Here is a 23,845-nt window from a genome sequence, read left to right on the forward strand (position 1 = left end):
TGCACAAAATGCACCAAATTACTATACTTCATTCCACTGCATTTGAATAAATCGCAACGAATACTGTACCAAGTTTGTCAGTCTAACTGCTGTAGGCCTATTCATGCGGCCAGCTTTTGCATGTAAAGAATTTAAACCAGTCCTCGTTTACTGAATATAAATATCTGAGATATGCTCACTATTCAAGCGAGATTATGTACTATTTTATTTCATCCAAAAGTGAGTGCGGTACTTTGACTTTCATGAATGGCCGAAGTGCAATAATATAGGTGTCGTCATTGAGAATATCCGTGGTGCTTCACGGAACTTGTAGGCTAAGTAAACAGGTTGTCTGATTTAAGTCGTTCATTTTTGTATAGGCAGTCCAAATATCATTCTAGTCATGTGGGAGGTATTTAATAGTTTCGCAAGCGGAATCAGGATGTGCGGTTAATCTGTTAATTATTTGTTTTCTTTCGGGTTTCCAACGTTTCTTATAGTGCGTTTATATTTGGATAGTGTTTTATTGAATAATTTGCTCTTCTTATAGTCCCGACACTATATTTTCGTAATGAGTAAGTTATCTCCACTCCCTCAAATTAATTTCTTTTGTTTCATTCAGAGTATCTAACAGACATAATAAAATGCACCTTTAAAGAACAGACAGCTTAGTGTTTTAATACAATTTATTAACTCATTTAAAGATATTTTGAGTATGCCGCTCCTAGTGACACTATCATGAGAACGTCACAACCTGGGTAGACCAAGAAAAACGTTGAATTCAGACTATGACAGACCATTATGGTCTACGACATAGTGCGGTTTAAAAAAGGTGCGTCCGTAGCTATGATTATTTGCGCCCTTATCTAAAATTCTTTAAAAAACAAAACACAGACAATATCATAACTGAATGCGAATACGAACTAAAAACGTTGTCACATTAAAGGGGGTACATAAATGCATTACGAACAAGGTGATTAGTAAAAATTATAAAAATGAACAATTCTTAAACCATAAAAAGTGCTTAAAAAGAAACGATAAAATAAAACAAATGCCATCAGAACAAATTATCTGAGGATTTCTAACCAATAAAATTCTATAAAATATTCGGATGCATGTCCGAAATTTCAAGTTTCAGTAAAACAAGTAGGTATATAAGACAACAAAAACAACCTTCGGATGTAAAGGATGAAGACCATTCTCCTTCCCATTGCCACCATATTTTATATTTCAAATAATTTTATATGTACTGCCATCTCTATCGCCAATATACCAGAGAGCCACCATATTTAATATTTCAAGTAATTATGCACGTCTTGCCACCTCTCGCGCCAATATACCAGAGAGCCATTCATAGCGCCATCCCTGGCTGCCGCATCCGCGGCCTCATTACCAGGAATCTACAGCATATCAAATCGATGACAATCCGTATGGAGTTTGACCATACTGACGTATTCTGCTTGCTGGAACACGTTATATTCATTATAATAAGAGAATAATTATTCTTCTCTCGCTATCTTTCACATTTGCTGTCGCGAGTGTCGGAGATTGGAAACGTGAATGATTACCGAAGGCAGGATTCAAGCTTTTATAGCTACTGCAGTGGAACATTCTCGTTCATGTGATGTTTCCATCGATTAGATATTTCCGTTTTAAAATAGTTTTAACTAGAACGTTCTAGAATCACCTGAAATCGGAGTTCGAAATTAAAGAGTACGAAAAGAAGAAACGGAAATCGAACCCTCTCAGGCAGTCGAAACATTCACAGAAACCATTACTCTAGCTGAGAGCCATGAACTACCTTGAGAGATCCCTATATTAGAAAAGAATGTTTCTTTCCTCAAACGCATCGTATGAATCAATATATTTATCAGTCCGCTCATCTCTGTTTATTTATTAGTTTAGCTGTTTTAAATCATCATTAAAAGTAAAATTCCATCACTGCGAATTAGAGAATTTGAACGACGAAAAGTGTGCATCCTCAGTCGTGTTGTGCGTGATGACTAAAACAATTTATGAACGGCTTGACTCAGACACCCTGTACTTCCGTTACGCCGGACATGATGATGATGATGATGATGATGATGATGATGATGAATAATGGAGGAACTGTTGAATGTTGGCACGAGAAATGACAGAATCTCGCCAAAATCTTATCAAAATATAGTTCTGGCCATCATAAATTCCCAATTAACTCCCCGAGAACTGAACCTATGCTCCCGGCTTAGATAAAACTTTATCAGGCATGACTTACGGTAGGTGCAAATTTTCTCAGTTTCAGGTAATCAATCCTTATTTGAGTCACTTCTAACACTGCTCTTTATGTTTTCCTTTAGCCATGATGTGTCGTATTTCTGACATAACTTGAAGACATGAACATATACTGTAAGCAAATGAAACCGATGTCACTCCAAAACGAGTGGCATTCTGTATCTATCAGGACGGCGTATGATATCTTTCGCTATAATAAATACAATGGATGCACTGTACCTCAGAGGTCATGTATGATAAGTCCAAATTTTTCAATTTTGAGATTTTAACACTACTGAATTCCTTACAGTGAGATCTTTAATTCAGAGACATACTGCCTATAGAATTAAACGTTCTTGGGTGCGAATACAAAGCAATTAATCCACGATCTTTTGTTACAGATACGGAACCTAATTAAACTTTTAGTTGCACAATGGAAACATTGCCAAGGGCTGTAGATAAAATTATATTGTTCTATCCGAATAATCCGTTTTGTTAAACTTTCCTCTGTCCACAGCAGAATTTCTAGTTATGAATTCAGTGGACCTATTTACATTCTGAACAGAGAAGGGAACTTTTATCTCCCTCAAACAGTATATATGGATTTGTGTATACCTGTAGTCTATCCCTGTCTTGCACTTGTTTTTAAGCGACATTCTTTTCCCACGCTGACCACATGATCAAGAAATCTTAAAATATCACTGTACCTGTATAGTGTTATTTAAAATTCCTATGAAAATATTATAATGATCAACGAAATAGCAAGAAAAATGAAAATACATTTGTTTACCACAGCTCTCACAGGATCTGTCCGAGAAAACCCGGCCGCTCTAGTATGAGATCACTGAATGAAATGTCCTATTTTGGGGAATGATGTAGAGGGAATGATACTAATTAATCAGTTTTTATTGTTGCGTAATCGGTGTAAAGAACGTGAAAATTTCATGAATGTCTCTAGAAAAAAAATGATAAAAGTTCGCACTGTTAGCCGAAGAATTAGGGCATCGTGTTTCCAGGTGAAGACCCTGGTTCATGCTGCGGGGAATTCAAGTGAAATTTCTCCTAAAGTGATCTGTAGTTTCGATGTGATACAGGTTCTATCTAGGGAAAAATTCTTGAGCTCAAAAACCAAGAGCCGTTGGGAGGGAAACTGGCTAAATCTTTAATCGTCTCCAACATCTTAATCAAATTCTTGACCATCTCAATTCAGACAGCCCTTCCAAACGGCTAGGGCCGAGACTATATGACAGCAAAGAGCCTGCGCTGGCGGAAGTGAGATTGAGGCCCCGTATGAAAATAGTGGTTCCATCGTTCCAGCTTTCCTGGGGCGAATACCACCCCACCATCCGGTCTATGAACACCTCCCTCAAACGCTAATCAGAGACGAAATTCAATTACGAGCTAAAATATTGGAAACATCGGTGTCGCTACCAAACAGCGCTCACACACACAGTCTGAGCAAGTTCCCTCTACAGTAACAAAGCCTCACGCTTGTAAAGGCTATGTTGAGGAACAACACCTCCGTCTGATTACCAAACAACTCAGGTTGTTTACCTAATCGAGCTCTTTGGTTTTGTGGTGCAAATGGGGGTATGTCAAAGCTAGTGGAGTGTTAAGGTATAAGTCTTGCAGTTAACTGTATTCATCACCCCAGGCGGGGTTTAAACCCTCGAATCTCGGTTCCAATGGTTACTCAGTAACAACTAGACCTCCATCACTACACGCTACAATTTATTTATTTACTCTGGTGGAGTTAAGGCCATCAGGCCTTCTCTTCCACACCACCAGGAATCAGAAAGGAAGAGAAAACCTATTACACGGGCAAAGCAAGATGAGAAAATCCATTCTGCTGTTATTATCGGATGATTATGGGTCGATCATAGAAAGACTCGAAGAATCTGCACCTATGGAATAAAGCAGATAATTCCACAGCCATTCTGTCGGTCTAATATAATCGACCAGTCTCTTTGGTAACGCCTGGCAGCTGATTTAACTACAATCAAGTCCGCAGCACGCTAATATTCCACATTTACTCTATGGTGCAGGATACGAACCGGAAGCGTGCGGAAAGGTGGCGTGAGATAAGGGACCCGAGCTGATAGCGTTCGATTACACATTAATTATGAAATGCGTGTTGTCCGCAGAGACGAAAGTATGAGAGCACAGACCTATGGTTGTTCAGTTACAAAGCAGGTTTTTGGGTATTCCACCGTCTGCTAGAACTTGACATTTCCAACGTTTCGGAACTGTAAGCAGATTCAATTTTCAGGACAAATTAGTGAGATCCGAGCGCTCCCCTATTTAGTGAAACTCGTTATGCCCGGCTAAGTCAAATGAGCTCAACTGTTTGCTTTTAAAACGAATTTCGTAAGATTCAGTGATATACAGTAGACTCTAAATTCTTTCGTGTGAAGGCCAAACTAGTACGTCGATACATTCTGTTCACAGCAAACAATTTCGCACTATGTGGTAATTTAGGAATTTTAGTTATAGTGTTTGTCCCTTCAAGATTACAGGGTCAAAAACCACATAGCGCTCTCACCCTCCGTATCATCCGGGTTGCCTTCAGCCCGTAAACTGCGGATAATCGGGACTCTACTGTAATTCCCAATTATAAATTTGAACGAATACCCTCTAAATATATGAGTCACCAATTAAAATAAAGTGGAGTATGAAGATTCCAAATGACTGCATGGTGTAATCATAATTACCAAATCTTTGTACGTTCAGTTCAAAATATTAGAATGTAAAGAGTTCAATTCTGTCGTCGATTTTCAAAAGGGGACATGTCCAAAATAACAAAGTGTTGGAAAATCGCAAAAACTATAACTAAGTTAACAAGCACGAGAACTTATTGCTAAAAGTCTTCCTTCCTTCTACGAGGTTCACCAAGAAGTTCTACTGCCTTATACAAGATGCAAGTTCTCGGCGAGTTGACATCATTGCCATTGATAGAGGAAATGACAGAGCAATTATCATCGATCCCACCGCGCGCTTTGAAACTGCAGTTGAACAACCTGTAGCAGTTCATGAACAAAAGAAGATCATCTGTGACCCTACAATTGAATACTTTAGGGATTATTATCATATACAAGGACAGATTGAAGTATTTGGATTATTGTTCGGAGCAAGGGGAACAATTCCAAAATTCTCAGTTGAATGTTTTAAGTCTTATGGAATGCCTTTAAAAATTTTGAAAATTATTGCTATAGACGTAATGAAATATTCTGTCCAGATTTTACGTAATCACCTGTACACCAAAATTTCTTTATATTCTATCTGATTACTAATAATTAATGAATAAACGTATTTTCTTAAGGGTAGCTTCCATTTGAAAATAATAATCATAACACAAATGTTTATTTTTATTTGTTTAGTATGCTATGTCCTTTGGCAATCCTTACTGAAAGGCAGCTACCCTTGTGGAATTTATATATTTTTTTCTAAATATATCACTATGGGGATACATATTCAGGTTCCATAAATATTTAAATTTTTTAAGTCTGTTATGGTTTGCCACTTTAGAAAGTTCCGACGAAGTTGAGAAAGAATTAGATGTTAATAGCGTGTGGGAAAATATCAGAGATAGTATCAAAATTGCAGCTGAGCAGAGCATAGGTTATTATGAAACTAAGAAAAAGATATCGTGGTTTGATTAAGATTGTTGCATGGTAGTAGAAAGAAGGAAACAGGCAAAATTGAAATTCTTACAGGATCCAGTTGAGGAGAAGAGAGATAATTATTTCAATGAAAGACGGGAAGCAAGTCGTACACTTAGGAATAAAAAGAGAGGTTACTTGAACGAAAAACTGAATGAGGTAGAAACAAATAGTAAGAATAAAAACATTCGAGATTTATATAAGGGTATAAAGGAATTTAAGAACGGATATCAGCCAAGGGTAAACGTGATCAAGGATGAGAATGGTGACTTGCTTGCAGACTCTCCATCAATCCTAAACAGATGGAAAAACTATTTTGCGCAACTACTAAATGTACATAGGCCAAATAGAAATGATCGGGACGAAATTGAAATACAAACTGCTGAGCCATTTATACCCGAACCCACGCTTTCAGAAGTCGAAATTGAGATAGAAAATCTGAAAAAGTACAAGTCTCCAGGTATCGATCAAATTCCAACAGAATTAATACAAGAGGGTGGAAGTGCATTATATACGGAAATTTATAAACTTGTACTTGCTATTTGGGAAAAGGAAATTGTACCAGAACAATGGAAGGAGTCCATAATTGTACCTATTTTTAAAAAGGGGGACAAAACCAACTGTGGTAACTTTCGAGGAATATCGCTTTTGTTGACGTCGTACAAAATTTTGTCCAATATTCTTTTGAGAAGATTAACTCCGTACGTAGATGAAATTATTGGGGATCATCAGTGCGGTTTTCGGCGTAATAGATCGACTATTGATCAGATTTTTTGTATTCGACAGATAATGGAGAAAAAATGGGAGTATAAGGGTACAGTACATCAGTTATTCAAAGATTTCAAAAAGGCATATGACTCGATTAAGAGGGAAGTATTATATGATATTCTTATTGAATTTGGTATTCCCAAGAAACTAGTTCGATTAATTAAAATGTGTCTCAGTGAAACATACAGCAGAGTCCGTATAGGTCAGTTTCTATCTGATGCTTTTCCAATTCACTGCGGGCTAAAGCAGGGAGATGCACTATCACCTTTACTTTTTAACTTCGCTCTAGAATATGCCATTAGGAAAGTTCAGGATAACAGGCAGGGTTTGGAATTGAACGGGTTACATCAGCTTCTTGTCTATGCGGATGACGTGAATATGTTAGGAGAAAATCCACAAACGATTAGGGAAAACACGGAAATTTTACTTGAAGCAAGTAAAGCGATTGGTTTTGAAGTAAATCCCGAAAAGACAAAGTATATGACTATGTCTCGTGACCAGAATATTGTACGAAATGGAAATATAAAAATTGGAGATTTATCCTTCGAAGAGGTGGAAAAATTCAAATATCTTGGAGCAACAGTAACAAATATAAATGACACTCGGGAAGAAATTAAACGCAGAATAAATATGGGAAATGCGTGTTATTATTCGGTTGAGAAGCTCTTATCATCCAGTCTGCTGTCCAAAAATCTGAAAGTTAGAATTTATAAAACAGTTATATTACCGGTTGTTCTGTATGGTTGTGAAACATGGACTCTCACTCTGAGAGAGGAACATAGGTTAAGGATGTTTGAGAATAAGGTGCTTAGGAAAATATTTGAGGCTAAGCGGGATGAAGTTACAGGAGAATGGAGAAAGTTACACAACACAGAACTGCACGCATTGTATTCTTCACCTGACATAATTAGGAACATTAAATCCAGACGTTTGAGATGGGCAGGGCATGTAGCACGTATGGGCGAATCCAGAAATGCATATAGAGTGTTAGTTGGAGACCGGAGGGAAAAAGACCTTTAGGGAGGCCGAGACGTAGATGGGAGGATAATATTAAAATGGATTTGAGGGAGGTGGGGTATGATGATAGAGACTGGATTAATCTTGCACAGGATAGGGACCGATGGCGGGCTTATGTGAGGACGGCAATGAACCTTCGGGTTCCTTAAAAGCCATTTGTAAGTAAGTAAGTAAGTCTGTTATGGTTTTTTGCGATTTCCCAACACTTTGTTAATTTGGACGTGTCTTGTTTTGCAAATCGACGACGGAATTACGAAGTTGACTGGTCATAGTGAGCTTCACTCCCGTCCGCCGCAGATACAATGACAGTCAATTCTTTTTATCTCACTTATAAATAACAATTTCTGTTAACATGGGATCAAAATGTTAGCTAGCCAACTAAACTATCATCTTGTAATATGGGCCACTCACCCTCGCACTGCACCTAATCCAAACTCTATGCAGCACGCAACACAGCTGAGTTCCGCTTCGCTGGAACAGGAAGAAATTATGAATATTGAAAATATACCTCACGTGGCGAGGACGCTAGGGCTTCTCTCACGAATCTGGGCTCAGAGGACTATTAATTTTTACTGTAAAAGTGTAGTTTCTCTCTGATCAATTAAGACTTAATAAACGACTTGAAGTCAATAATATCAGCATTAACTATTTTTAAGCAATGGGCTCTGGCCAATTCTGCCTTAACTTATCAGAATTATAAACAACATTAAACATTCACAAGCAGAGGGACTCTCTGGTCAGGATATCAGCAGTCTCAAGTTCCTTGCTTAAGGTCACAGAGAACATTAACAAAGATTACACCAAAGACTTATTAGAAGGTAACGTCTTCAGTCACACATTCAGTTCCTAAAGGAAGGAAATATATTTTTTGTCGACGAATACAATTACATTGAATTTCTAGATATAAAATTCAACATTTTTAAGTTGGTTATTTAATAACACTGTATCAACTAGACCTACTAGGTTATTTATCGTCGATAGAATTGATAATAACGAGATTTCTTTTACCCATATCAAATCAAATAAATAGCTCTCTTATACTAGAACTGTTCGAAAGTTCATGTACTTGCATTATATTTCACATTATATGTCACGAATATAAATATATTATGTCAGATGAAGACATCTTTTTTTGACGCGGATTATTTTCGGAAGGGATACACTTTCATATGAAACACTTACGAAACATATGCTGCAAATAATTTTTTACCAGCTTCAAGTCGATAGTATCCAGAGGTGGCGATTTTCACGTCTTGTTTACTTATATCATGTTTGGTGTTTCATATTTTCAGGTAATTAGATCAATTGGTTTTCTGCTTCAGCTTAGTGTCTACTCGTTTACTGTATCCGGAGTTTATTTTGCCTTGGAAAACAACTATTCTTATATGTTCTATACCACTTACATACTACGTTATGTGTAATAAAAACATGTTCACTTTACACTGTATTGCTTTTTTCACTGAGAATACATCCCTTCCCATGAAAATCTCGCAGATATCACTATAAAGACTAATTTCTTTCCCAACGAAAGAAAAGAAAGGAATCGAAGTGTTACAATAATCAATGGGGAAAACGGGATACGCAGCCTAATTAAAACTAAATTCTTAGATTCATCAACAGAACATTAGATTGAATGAAATAGACATGTGAGCTCGGAGCCAAAACATTACTTATCTCACTCCGAAAATGATTAATTCTTGTGTAATTGGAGAAATATGCATATTCAGGAAAGGGAAAAAAGAGTCGAAAAGGAGATAAAACTTACTAACACACAGAGGGAAGATACAGTCTACCACTAACAATAACTTATCATCAGAGCAACCCAAAAGCAACTTGCCAAGTGTACTGAAGAAGATCTTCACGAAACTAAATCAAAATGTGAGGGAAATTCTGTTTATCTAGTGGTTGATAAAACAACAGATATAAAGTATCATAGGTTGGTGAATGTTCTTGTTGTGAGCGAAAAACCCCGTCTTGTGAAAACAGAAATTGTTCAACATTGCAATGCTGAAGTTACAGTGAATTTAATACTTGCTGTCCTGGATCTCACTGGTGTTCACGCAAGTAACTTGGTTGTTTTAATATCAGGCAGTGCACCATACATGCTATCTGCTGGCAGGCGACTGGCTGCAGTTATACCTCAGCTTTTACATTCCATCTGCTGGGTTCACGTATTGTACCTTCGTCCTAAAGAGAATAGATTTTTGCTGAAAATTGCTGATCAATTCTTTGCAACTGTTAAGACTGCTTTAACGAAAACTCCAGCCAGAAGGGAGAGACTACTGGATTTCTTAAAAGAAGGAGAAACATTTGTTCCACCTCCAGTTTCTGTAATACTGTAATTCGTTGAAGCACATGGCTAAAGATATAAATTTCAGTGCAGTTAAACAATGAATCAATTTAGAAGATGGAGAAGGTAATACTGTTGTACCAAATTTAAAATGACTGGTTCAACCTCAACTTAGAACTGTAGCTGACATTTCTGATGGACTTTGTAAACAAACACAGATTTTGGAATCAGATAATGTTGATGCAACACTGGTCTGGTTTCTTCTATCATCAGTTCTTCAAATATTACAAAATTCTGGTGTTGCTTGTAAAAAAAATTGAAAACTGCATGAATGAACGCCATCCTGCTATAAAATTCTGCAAGGAAATTCAGAATTTTGATCCAACATAAGCCTGAGTATATTTCTTCCATCTTTGCTTCAGGTGAACTGGAACGTTTCTCTGCTGTTTGTGTTCCACTAGAAGAAATCAGCATATGCAGCAATGTTACGAGGACAAAATTTGTTTCCTTCTGCTGCTTTAATCTAGCAGAAACATTCCACTGAGATGTCTACATTAAGTAAGCAGGCAATGAAGACGGTTATGGTTTTTCCATTGTCTGTTTCAGGTGAGCGAAGCTTTTCTGCGCTCAGTTGGATTTTGAATATTAGAAGAACATATCTGACAGAAGAAAATTTTTAGGCTCACTTAAAACTTGCAATTAATCAAACTCTTCACGGTAGTGCAGATGAAGACTGAGAGCGACATAAAGTGACTAAAACTTCTTAAGCAATGTTGTGTTATTACTGCAATGTGCACTTGTGTAAGGGATAAAATGACATTTCAATACAGAATTTAATTTAGGTTTATAGGTATATATGCAACTTTTATTCATAAAATTCATAACATTAATAAACAGATAAATAAGCTACTTAGAATATTTACGTTCCAATTATGTTAAACACAAATAAAAATAAAGCATAAGAAAGCATAATTTGCGAAAAGGTAAAGCATAATTAACAACAACTACTACTACATTCAATCCACCTCCAGGCGATATCCGCATTTGGTACTCGTACTTGTGTAAATGCTATATATAAAAACTTATTATGGTAAATTTGTCATTAAAAAAATTAAGACTAACGGAGATTCGAGCCTCCTACAATCAATGCTATCTGGTTTAGACCCATGCTTAAGCCATCTACGCTACTATGGCTCATACTTTAATCCGCCGTATTACGTAGCTTTCTCGTTCGTCTTCGTTTCGATAAATGCTGTATCCCGTTTCGATACATTTAGTATTTATCAATTTCATTACTATTTCACTCTTCAGAAGCCCTGATGCAGCTAAAATCAATCCTTCGCTTTAATTTATAACATATTTTAGAACAAAATACAGCACATCTGCATGGTTTAATTGTGTCATCTTGTGAATTGGAGCTTCAAGGAGATGGATATCCGCATTGTTCTGTTTCTGGAACTTAGACATTTGTCGTCGGCCCATTTTTTTAACCTTATTGTACATATCAACCAGAATCCCAATCAGAGTTGAACACTGTATACAAAAAAATTCTTGGAAATATCAGACAGTAAAATCATCAAATGTGTGCACATACCGATTTTCATTTCATTAAAATATTTCTCCCTTAATATTATTTTATAATAACCATTCCATAAGGAGTCAGTACATATTGGTTATCTAAAAGTTAGGTTTTTCACAAATCTTGCATTATATACTGACAATTTTCAAAATATCAAAATCTGGATGTAGGAAATACAATAAGTGCGATGTTTTACAATGGGATGCAGTTTTGACGGCATGTTGCCGTCACTTGTTATTATATAGTAATGTAAGTCATATTTTGGAATAAAATATGTTATGCAGTTTTTCACAAAAATTATATTTTTAATCAGATTTGCAATTTTCAAAGTTGGAACTAATAAAAAAAGTGCTACAGGCTGTTGGAATACAAATAATTATTTTAGTACCAGTGCTTTATGAATAAGTAAATTGGAAAATTTACTCTTTACGTTTCTATTATGTGTAGGAACAGGCAATGTCATGGACCCAGAAAAAGTATTTTAACTGTAAATAGACCAACATTTCAGAATAACTGCCCTTATATACTGCCATACCAGAGAAAAATAAATTTATTGGTATAATATTAACCGTAAGTGCACATTTCAGCATATTTGTATGTACTGTATATTTTAGTAATTGTATTTGCATATTCAGTACATCTGGTTTCTAGTAATTATAATTAATAAACTGAAAATGGAATTACAAAGTTGGTAATGCATTCAGTTACAAAATCAACAGACCAGAGTTCGAATTCCAGCAAGAAAGTAGTAATTTATCTGTCTTGTATTTACTACCTGTTATTTCAAGGAGTGTCCTCATGCCATGCTAATCACATGATCAGGTGCTCCACTACTCTTGCTTATCTGGTGCTGAATGAAAATTCTCGCAAAAGTGAGGAAGGAGTGGGCCAAAGAACCCAAACTTTGAAGCAAGTGATAATAATGATGATCACAATCATGGTGGAAACCTGAGTAGTACCGGTGTGTCAGTGCCAATCAACATTCTTCATTCGACTGTGGCCGAGGCCACTCTCGTGCTTACCGTTAGTCATTAAATTAGGGCAAGATATGCTTACATTATGGAGCAGCAAAATAACAAAGTGTAGCAAGCGTATTAATTATTTTCATTATTAGACTTATTTTTTAAATTCTAGTCACAAAGGTTTTTATTTTACTGTCTATCACTTTAATAGCCATAATACAGCAGGAAAATACACATCAGGTCTGCAGATCATTCGACTGGAACACCTCCGTGGCGTGGCGCGGTCAGCACACTGAGCCAAGGCGCACCCTGTAGTTGCGATACCAGACAACAGATAAGCTCCCTCCCCATTGCTCATGAGTCACGAGATCCGTTATAAAACATCAATTCCCGCCCTACCTCCAGGTGGCAGCACCCACGCACTGACCATAGAGTTGTCCGAACTTCTGGATGCACTTGCACTACAAATGAACTACTAAGCCTACTGAAATCTCAAAAATAAAATGAGACACTATCATTCATTTTCCAATTAGTTTAGATTTTTTTCGTCTTCGATGATCAACATTTGCCAGTGAATCTGTAAATCGCGATGTTAAACCCGGCCGATGATGCAGTAAATGTTTAACGGAGATAAAAATCTTCAGTATGGTTTCCTTCGGAAGAAAGCAAAGCTGGAAGACCCGTAAATTAACCCCGACTATGAAGGAGCGGATTTTGACGACATAATATCTTATTTCCTTTGCATCCTTTGTAACGCCTGTAAATATAAAGGCCTAAATCCTGGATACGAGCTGCTAGTTACAGAAATGTAGAGTTTTACGTCATTTTTTTTTCGCGGTAGAGTTTTACGTCATTTTTTTTTTCGCGGTTTTAATCTTTTATCCCATTTTTTAAATGTTGAGGGCAATTTTTTTAATTTTAAGGTGACTTTTAAGTCATTTAAGCTAACGACTACAATGACGACCTAAAATTACAATGTAGCAAAACTCACAAAATTAGTACTGATATTACGTCATTCAAACGCGGAATCTGAAAGGCTTTTCTCGATAGTAAGTGATGTCAAAAGGAAAAAAAGAGCGATAGAATAGGTCAACAGGAGATGAAGCTCTCAGCTGAGTTGGTGCACACTGTCTTCCAAATAAAGGAATTGTGTTAGACAAACATCCAGGATACAAAACTTTGTGCACAATCGTTAAATTACTCTCAAGAGAAAGCTTTCAAACAGCGCAGATACAAGGAGAATTAACACCTCAGTGACCTGTCTCTCTTCAAATATGCTCCTACTGTCAGAGCGAATGTGACAAGAAGCTTCTCAGTGTGTAAAGTGTATAATAATGTCCTCCCCGACACAAATAGTCGCCTTGATTTTCACTGGAGCCGAAATTGGCGGTTTGAAATCTGTCGGAGAACCACAGATTTTTTTAAAGGCTATAGGCTAAATATCTTAAGTAGGTTTCCTTCTGAAACGAACAGAAGTCGGGAGTTCCGTATTGTACACAACTGCAGCTGTCTTGCTCAAGTTTTCTGCTTCGCGCGCATTAATATCTCTGCAGGTCTGTAAAGGTGCAGTGGTCTCTATTCTGAAATCAGGGCACTTAACTAACATTTTTGTGAAGGTAATGAAATAAGATATCGTTAAAAATTGAAGAACACGCGCGTCTTTGTCAACTGTCTATAGATCATCCAAAAATCACCTAAATCTGAAAGTATTTCTTATTCCAAATTCGCGTTGAGCTTTTATTGCTGTCAGTGCCTTGAACTAGGCGACAGTACCGAAGGGTAGTCATGGACGGGACTAAATCATGAATTAAAATCCAGAAGACAGATGCTGGGCGCTGTGTAGCTGAGAAAACTAGCACATATTTTAGTGGGTTACATCTTTTCGGTTTTTTCACCCCTTTCTACAGCTCCGAATTCAGTGGCATAGTAAATCCCGGATTTTTACAACTGGCTTATGGATATGATCACAGTTATTCGATAGTCAATAAAGCCTTGTCACACGCAAGAATGGTGAGTACCGTTCATCATTTTTCAAGGTTGGTATGTTTAAAACAAGTGTTCAAAATTATTTAAAACAATATTCGTTGATTAATACAAGTTTCAAACATAGCGTTTAAAACTAAAAGGTATGTTTAAAACGTTTATTTTCAAGATATTTCATACAAGTTATTTTATTTTATCCTAATTGTTTACAATACAAAATAATATCTGCCTTCTATTTAGGTCTTTATACAATTTATGAATTTACAGTGGTGCTCCTGACTTTATGGAGTCAAACTTTTACTTTTTCTAAACAAACATTAGTATTAGACCTAATAAGAAATTTTTGTGGAATGTAGCTACAATTTGAATGCTGGTCTCTGCATGAAGGCCTACGTGTCTTGAGTGCAGATGTGCTCAAGCTAAACAATAGCGCTCTTGTTGTAGATCAAGTTCGAACACTGCGATATAACCCGTATCTTCATAATAATAATTGTACAGAGGAAACGGTTTGACCTAAAATTACGGGTTTTTTTCGGGAATACGTAGACATTCATTCTCTTTATACCGGGCAAGCTATTGAATTTCAGAATTAAATGCCCGACCGCCATGTTCCCTTTGACAGCGATACACCTGCGCTCCTCTGATTCGCGGGAGTTGTGAAGCCATTGAAGGTCATATGCAGGAGATTTGCTGCGGAAAATAGGCCAGCCGTCGTAAATAACAATGGACCGAGTGAAGATAGAGTTGCTGAAGAATCGGTATGACAGTATAATTGTTAGTAGAATGAGAATGGCAGTGGAAACGAAAGTACTCTAAGGAAATCTTACCTACATACGCTTTATCTGTAGCAAATTATGATTACATATTGGGAGACCTCGGGAGTAAGTAGTGATAACCCTCAAAATTAATATGTACAGTTTTATATTTGAGGGGTTCGGGAGTAAAACACGGTAAGCAATGTTTTAGTGCTTTAGGCAATAATATGTATAGTTACCAGGAAAGTAAAATCTGTATACTTCTGTCATCTGTTGAGATGTTGAAAAACTAACTACTGCATTAGACACAGAATTAAGATATTATTATACGCTACATATCTCATTTTTTTACCAAAATGTCAGTTACCATTGTTTTACGCCCGAGCCCCTCATTTGTAAATTGTCTCTATGCAACATTATCTTCCATTCTGTTGAAGGATTACGTGAATATGTTAACAAATGACAGAAATGTACTACTTAAAAATATGACAACCCTCTTCTGTTAGCAGTGAAAAGTAAAATTTGTACGATTTTACACTCGAGATTTTTAATTATAGAGGCTTTAAAGAATCTGATGCTGATATATGCGAATATTCCGTTCCATAAACTTGAGAATCCATATCCTAAACACTTCATTGAAAAGTACACGTTCGAAAAATTTCCCACTCCAACAAGCATGCGTACACCAACATTTACCCTCGTGTTATGAAATAATTTTAAATTCTACACTATCAGCTGTTGTAACAAAAAAGTGTTAAACTAAAACTGAAGAGTGTTCTTGAAAACAATCCTGCTTATTCGAAATTCTGTGAAGTGCAATATGAACTCTACAATGAACAGGCACAAGATTATAATAATAAACAAAAACTATTTGAAATTCGCACCAGTAACATCGTGTGATGTAGGAAGAACATTTTCTTGTTTAAGTGACAATCAAAGTAGGTTTATTTTTGACAATATTTATGAATGTACACAGTTCATTTTTATTTAAAATCTGTCACCATTTTCAAAAATAAGAGAATGAAGTAAGTCGCTTTCGTACATGTGTGTTATACCCTATGTACTTGTTTTAGTCAACTGATTATACCGAGCAATGTTTCGATTCAAGCACAGCAGTGCTATGTAGAAGTCCCTATACTACCCGTAGTCGATGTAAACAACACGACTTGTATAATATGCGACTTAGTTCACTTCATAGGTTCGGTGTCTAATCTTTCATCCCTACTCAATACATAGAGCGTGTACAGCCTTGATACTTCATTCTTTACCTCGTGAAACCAAATGCTTGTGTGCGCCGTAGCTTATAGTAAGAACCTTGTAGTGGGGGTTTATGAGCTAGCAAGTTGCAAGTTGGAGCGTAGGGAGGGAAGGAAGCTTCTCAGTCCATTTTCGGCTTCCTCACGAGCAGGTAGGTTTCACGAGATAACGAATGACGATACTGAATATTTATCATTATCTTTACTCTGTAAGTTGCTAATCCATCTCCGTAATTAACATCACCGAATTACTATCTTGCATACCATTGCGAAATAAATCAATTTGAGAGCACATTTTGAAAGATGTTAAAAATGCATTTCTGCTACTGTTAGCGTGTTTCGTTGTTTCTTTTATCCATTAATCAAATTAACGGTATCCTATAAAAAAACTACGTATGGGAATCGAAATATCTCTAGGCTACAGAATAAAACTTCATACTTTTCTTCAATAGTCTTTCGTTGCTGTATCTTTTATAAGTGACAGAAAGCACAATGTTCATTGAAACTCGGTACATGATTTTATTCCAGATCAAAATGTTGTTTTCATTAGATATTTTTCTCGTAACGCATTATCTTTGTTTCAGATGTTGGTAATTTATTAGGATCATTAAGTAAAGAACCACTACCTATTCCCAGCCTAAACTACTTTGCCGTTATACTGTATATACTGAATACTCGTATATTTTCTTTACTCAAGCCGTTACTGAAAAGTTGACAGACGGACAGAAAATCCAAACAAAATGGTTATTTGTTCTCTTAACATTTCTTCTATGACGAGGCTTTCTGAGAAATATTCCGAGTAAAGAACGAGCATACGCATACAGTGGTACAAAACAAAGTAACCGCTGAGAACCATGATATGGTTGCCACAGTTTCTAAAGTTTAAAGGAACGCTTCCTGGCAAGAAATCACAAACTGTTGTTCATGTAACTTGCTTCTAACGCTTATAGTTACTAATCTAGCGATCCGGGTTTGGTTCCCGGCAAAGAAATCAATACTATATTGTATATCTCACTTCCACTATACTCAGCGTATTTTCAACTGGCGGATCAAAGTCACATACAAACGTACAACTACACACGAGTCATGAACTGAAGCGCTGGTAACCCCGCCTATTCCAGCCGACTTCAGTTGAGGAGAGTGGTCCAGGAATGGAGTAAGCATGCTTGCAAATGCAGTCAGTCCATTGTTTGACCTTGATCCGCCAGTTCGAAATGCGCTGACAATAGAACTGTGTGTTGTTTCTGTGCTGTCTTAAACAATGGTGCCAAGAAACAAATACGACAACAGACTCATCAACACTCGAATACTAGATGGACGACATGCACACCCGGATCACTAACAAGAGACACCTACTTCCCAACAATCCACGACCGACTCAAAAGCCATCACTTCAAACCGACTTTCGTAACAACGTAGTTTCTTTCTGGACATGGGAAATTTGGTACTTACTTCGACAGATTCAACATTCCAGCAGACATCGACTCTACATGCTCCTGCCGCGAAGACCTTCACAGTGTGAAACACCTTCTATTTGACTGTCCTATTATTGAAGTAAAGAGATTTCACATAAAGGCACATCTTCTGGACTGCAATACCGAATATAGGACTCCACTATGTGAAGTAATCAAAAAACCTTGTTGCTACAGACAATTTATAGACTTGCTAAACTTCATCTTTAAAAGACTTTAGATACCGGTACATATTTCACCATTATCTGTGTAAAAATAAGTAGTATAGATAAGTAGTTTACCCATAACAAAAAACTAAAACCCTAGCATACCGCTTGGTGAATTAGGATTCTTTTCCGCAGATATTTAATAATAATAATAATAATAATAATAATAATAATAATAATAATAAACAATAGTGCTGCGCCATGCCGATCGCATACACAATGTGTCCCGCTACTTATGAATCTCTAATGTTGGTTCACAATCCTCATTACAGTAAGGATCGGAACGGACAAAAGACTCCAATCCTTATCTCGGAGGATTTTAGTCGAAAATAGTTTAATTACTGTAAAAATGAATAATGAAACAATAAAATAGTTTAATGGTAGATACATCTGGTGAAAATATACGTCACAAGATTTGTTCAAGGAGCAACTTTATCAAAGAAAAGAAATCACAGTCTCAAGAGACAAACCCGCTATCGACATGCTTGCCAATATAACGTTCCATGTTGTCTTAGATCTAGAATTCGGAATGAATGCGATATAAGAAGTATCTTATCAGCCATAACCCTGCAGCCGTGGGGCTTATTGTATTCTTCTGCTTCATTATTCTGTGTTCCTTGAATCCCTTTTCATGAGGTTTCTCTCTTGAGGTTTCTCGTCTGTATTATATTCCTCTTTGCAAGCTAAAGCTTTACATTCGAAGAGACTGATTCTTCTCCCTCATCATATGGTCTTCAAATTTGGTTTTCTTTGAAGATATCCATCGTATGTAAATTCTTTCTCACGGTGAAATGTTCTGTAATTATAGACTGATTATAATCAGTCCTGCCACTATCTTGATACATAGTGGTCTGCTGAGTTGCAGAACATCCGTTGTAAATGATAAGCATGGTTTTTCCATCATAAGCTTACTGTGCGACGTTTTTTTTTTTTTTAATGGGTCAAATATAGGCTATCTGACGCTTCCTTTATAGCCAGTAACGAACCGACAGATCTATACTGTTTTCGGTAAAGGTCTGTTAAGGTACAGACATCACTTCACGTCAATACAATTGTGCGTGCATTATGCATTTCTTGCGCTACCTTAAATCATTTCGGAAAGGAAGAAGCTGACGGTTGAGTATGGATGATTTATGGTACAAAAAATCTCTGTTCCTGAGCAAAAAATGTTGCACACAAAAACAACGGCGCACTAGTCCCTGCTTTACGCAAAGTTGTCTTTTCATGCCTGTGAGAGAGCAGTAGTCTCTAATACTCTCAGTCAGAAAAATGAAAAGCGCAACATTATCATGCTACGAAAGTTCTGAAGATCTATTCACGATTGTTAAAATTTAAATAGTGTGGAATTCAATTCACGACATTAGATGTTCGCGGTTGAAAATGTACCCCATACGTAGAAACGCACTTCATATTCCAGAATATATCTAAATCTAAGATTCTTGAGTGGTTAGTTAAACGGATAAAAAATAATCTGAGTCGACTTCGGCGAATTAAAAGCAAAAGAATCTGGATATCCGAGGTCCACTGGATGAAATAAAATGGAATGGAACTGGTGTGAGCGTCTGTGGGGCTCCATCTACACCATAGATGTCCAATTGTAACTCGTAAGAGGTAATCCCTGACGTAAGCAACCCGCAACGCATATTCTTTAAGGTCGTTTTTCCTATTTTATATGGAAAGTTATTGACCTTAGCAGAGCATGCTTTTAGTGCAATATCTCTAGTTCTATAGACGTTTGGACACCCATGATCTACACGGTCCGGGTTCGATCTCCGGCAAGTTTGTGATGGAATTTGTGGTGGACAAAACAGACGTAGAAGTTTTTCTCGGGGTAGTCCCGTTTCCCTCTATCATTCCACCGAAACTCTCCACTTCATCTACACTTCTTCTTCTTCATCATCATCATCACCATCACCATCATCTTCATCTCAGTTTCTTTCCCCATTTCATGCTTTCAACCGATGCAGAATCGGCTGCGAGCTGCCACCAAACTTGGACCCCGACGTATATGGTCATAGTTGCTGGTGGTAGTGTTACATAGAGTCGGCTCGCCCTTGGGTTCATGGTAGGCGCTACTTAGTGGGACCGAGGTTGAGGGTTCGTGGTGATGCCTACTTGGAAAGGTAAAGGGATTCTACAGGCTGTAGGAGAATCTGTAGAGCGGGAAGAACTTAGGGCATGCACATCATTCCGTCCCAGGTAGTACAATGGGCCCATCGAAGCAGCCTACGTGTAAGGGCGTATGGAAGTGGTGTATTAAAATAACTGTAGGATCACCCACCTTCGCTACATATTGCGGCGCGATGTCCGCCAGCCCTCTCGACCTGCGGGCCCCAGGAGTGGCGTGCTCCACGGGCATGCCGGCCCGCGTGCACTCTGCAACAGAAATGACAAGTTACTTTTTAAAACGTGACTCAGTTCCTGGAATTAATGGAAGAGATGATCTCGCAGCAAAAACCACTCCGAATGACCCAACATATTTAGATCATTAACAGCACATTTAATACAGGAATATAAAGAGAGAGAAAATGGGGGAGGGATAGGGAGAGGGAGCGGTCGGAAACTTCGTTAACCAAAAGAGTAGTGCAACTACTCTCTACGCAGAAGACACAACCCCGACGACTACCAATTGGAATTTTTGTACACAATGATTTTAAACTCAGCCCAACACTTAGGTTTCCTCTGCCATTTTTTAACTCTTTTTCCGTAATTCACTAAAGTCTATACAAGTTTTAAAGTAGCAGAGCTAAGCTACAATATACTTAAATATATTTAAAACTGGACATAAGAAAAATTAATATATTCAAGAAGTAAAGAAAACAGCATTGCATATGCCTCCCCCCTCCATACTATCAACGACATGAATGAAGAATGTGCTCCTGTTTTCTTAAAGTGTCCTATGTTGGAAGATGTACTGCCATAACGTAAACAAAACTTTGAAATTTTCTCTTCTTTGCATTGTATTTATTTACATTCCATGGTATTCGCACATCGCTTCACAGCTAGAATATGGAACATGTCAAAAAATCTTAATAGTACTTCAAAGTCTTAATTATAGTCACAGACGAGTTTAAATATATTACAGAAGAGTTTTACAATATAGTCTGCTAGTACAACACAAAGCTTTAGAATCAATACTTAATACAATACAGAAATATTCATGAAGCATTGTTAAATGTCATAAATTCACCTATAGAATAGAAGACATGAGAAATTAGGTACTTCTTTAATTTGGCAATAAATAATATATGTTTTGAGTTTGATTTTTTATATTCATAGGGAGGCTATTAAAAATTTTTACTGACATATAACGCACTCCATTTTGATAGCACGATAGACTTGCCGATGTGTATGAAAGTCATTTTTCGACGCGTATTTATGCTATGAACTGTTCAATTACTGTAGTTACAAAGTTTTCACGATTACATACGAGGAAGTTTATTATTTATGAAAAAATATATTGACAAGCCATGGGCATGATTTGTAGTTCTTTGAAAATGGTTCTACACGATTGCCTAGATTGGTCCTACGCGTCTCCCTAGATTTATACACAGGAGTTGTCAGAGGTGTTTTCTTAACGGCCTAAGCATACTGTACAATATCATTTCTCTGGGATACAAACACCAAACGATGGTAATACTAACACCTAGAATAACGAAGTACTTGGAGAAATACAAGAGAAAGGGGAGGAAATACCGGTACCTAAATGTTACCAGAAAATCATTCTAACAAACACTGTGAACACAGATATATAAGTTTATAAAATTTTAGCACTTTACAAAGTTGTTTTATTAGAATATGGGTCTACATGACATTTACTCAAACGTCATCAATTCTTTCCTACTAAAGCACGTGGCTATATGTCCTCGGTCAGAGAAAATAAATCCGATCAAGTTAGAAAACATTTTCATTCTCGTATAGAAGCCAGACAGTAATGTACATTCGCAACGCCTTTTTAAAAAGCGTTATCAGTCCCTGACTCTGGAAAGTGGTAAATTGTAATATTTGAGTGTCAATACCAGAATAAATTCTGGAATCCGTTATGAAAAGACACAATATGCAGCGAAACAAACGATACTGAAATGTAATTTAATTGCATTAGTACATTATGTGTTCAAAATGTGTACTATCATATGCAACACATTGTTCATGGCGTTTCTGAAAATCATTGAACATGTTGATGAAGAAAGGTTTTTGTAAGGACACAAAACTGACGTTATCGTTTCGCGTAATTCGGAAATATTTGTAGGTGAGTCATCTGTCTTGAAAATTGATTCTTTCAACATACGCCATATGTAAGCATCTGAGGCCGTGAGATCTGGGGAGCAGGAAGGTTACGGAAATGGAGTTCCACGAGAAATTAGGCGATCTTCAAAGTGTTGTTGCTGAAGGACAAGTGACTCACCCGCGATGTGAACTGTAACTTCATCTTGCATCCATTGTCGTTAGAGGGGTAAGATTTTGGCGCGACAAAAACGGCGCAAATCTCGAACGAATGAGATAATAATGAGGTCTCTGTAGAGTACCTGGTTTACTGTTTTTGGATTCTGTGCAGGATCCTCGTCGAAATAAGGGCATAATATTCCATTACCGGGTACGGCGCACCAAATCGTAACCCGACATCAGGCCGTTCAAACCCTAAAAAACGAGTTGTTTGTCGGTTGATGTAGCCCTCCGTAGGCTGCGCGGCTTTCTTCGCGGCACGGGATCCTGTAGACCCCCGTAGAAGACAATCTGTCGCGTGCTGCTGCTGCTGCGTTTGCTGCTGGGCCGGGCCGGGCAATAGTAGAAGAGTGGAGGGCGGAAAGCAAATTAGCCCGAAGGCCCTGCCTTTGGGCAGTCACTCCGGCACGAAGGCACAGAGTCTCTCCCTAGCAGGAAGCCTGCCTAGGGGCCGAGGAAGGCTAGGGGTCTCCTCGAGAGAGGACCCAATCCCCGACCGGGATCCGCCTGGCCTAGCCCTTTCTGCTTATGGCTGCCTACAGTCCTCCGGGCATACTAGATGAACGCGATTTAGATATAGTGACAAGTCTATCCGATAGATTCGTAGTCGCCGGCGACCTCAATGCGAAGCACGCTAGCTGGAACTGTCAACGCCCCAATCGGCAGGGCGATAGGCTTTTTCTTAATTCTACAGGAAACGGATACGTCGTGATGGCCCCTAGGGAACCCACACACGTACCGGATGCTGCAAATCAACTGCCTGACATATTAGACATCGCTCTGGTGAAAGGTCTCACAACTAGAGCGAGACTAACAACCCTGGATGATCTTCCGTCCGACCACCTACCGGTGATAATGGAGATCATGCACCCAGTCGAACTCTCCCCAACCGCTGAGAAATTCAACTACAAGGCGGCAGACTGGGTGTTCTTTCAAGACCAGGTAGCCGCTACGCTTCCACCACTCCCCCCTGAAGTCACTCCGGCAGGGATAGATAGGTCAGTTAGCGACCTGACGGAGTGCATAAAGAAGGCAATGGTTGCTGCAATACCGAAACGGTCTTCACAACCGGGACGGATGCAGCTCCCAGCCTATATTAGAGACCTAAAGATCGCCCGCAATAGAGCAAGAACATTGTGGAAGCGTACTAGGTTAGATCAACATAGAATAGAAATGAACCGCTTGCGCAGGCGGATCAGTGAGGCGGTCCACGAAACGGTCGTGGA

General features: G+C 37.9%; 1 protein-coding gene across 3 annotated transcripts in view; it reads right to left on the reverse strand.

Moving 5' to 3' along the window:
- CdGAPr (GTPase-activating protein CdGAPr) overlaps positions 1 to 23,845 on the reverse strand; it is a 319,522-nt gene that overhangs the window by 187,463 nt on the left and 108,214 nt on the right. For all 3 annotated transcript variants that reach the window (XM_069835028.1, XM_069835030.1, XM_069835027.1), the window contains exon 2: positions 20,458 to 20,552. In XM_069835028.1, the coding sequence (XP_069691129.1) occupies positions 20,458 to 20,535 (78 nt within the window). In that variant the 5' untranslated portion in view covers positions 20,536 to 20,552. The remainder of the gene's footprint in view (positions 1 to 20,457; positions 20,553 to 23,845) is intronic.

The sequence above is a fragment of the Periplaneta americana genome, chromosome 9 (assembly GCF_040183065.1).
Source record: "Periplaneta americana isolate PAMFEO1 chromosome 9, P.americana_PAMFEO1_priV1, whole genome shotgun sequence".
Lineage (NCBI taxonomy): Eukaryota > Metazoa > Arthropoda > Insecta > Blattodea > Blattidae > Periplaneta > Periplaneta americana.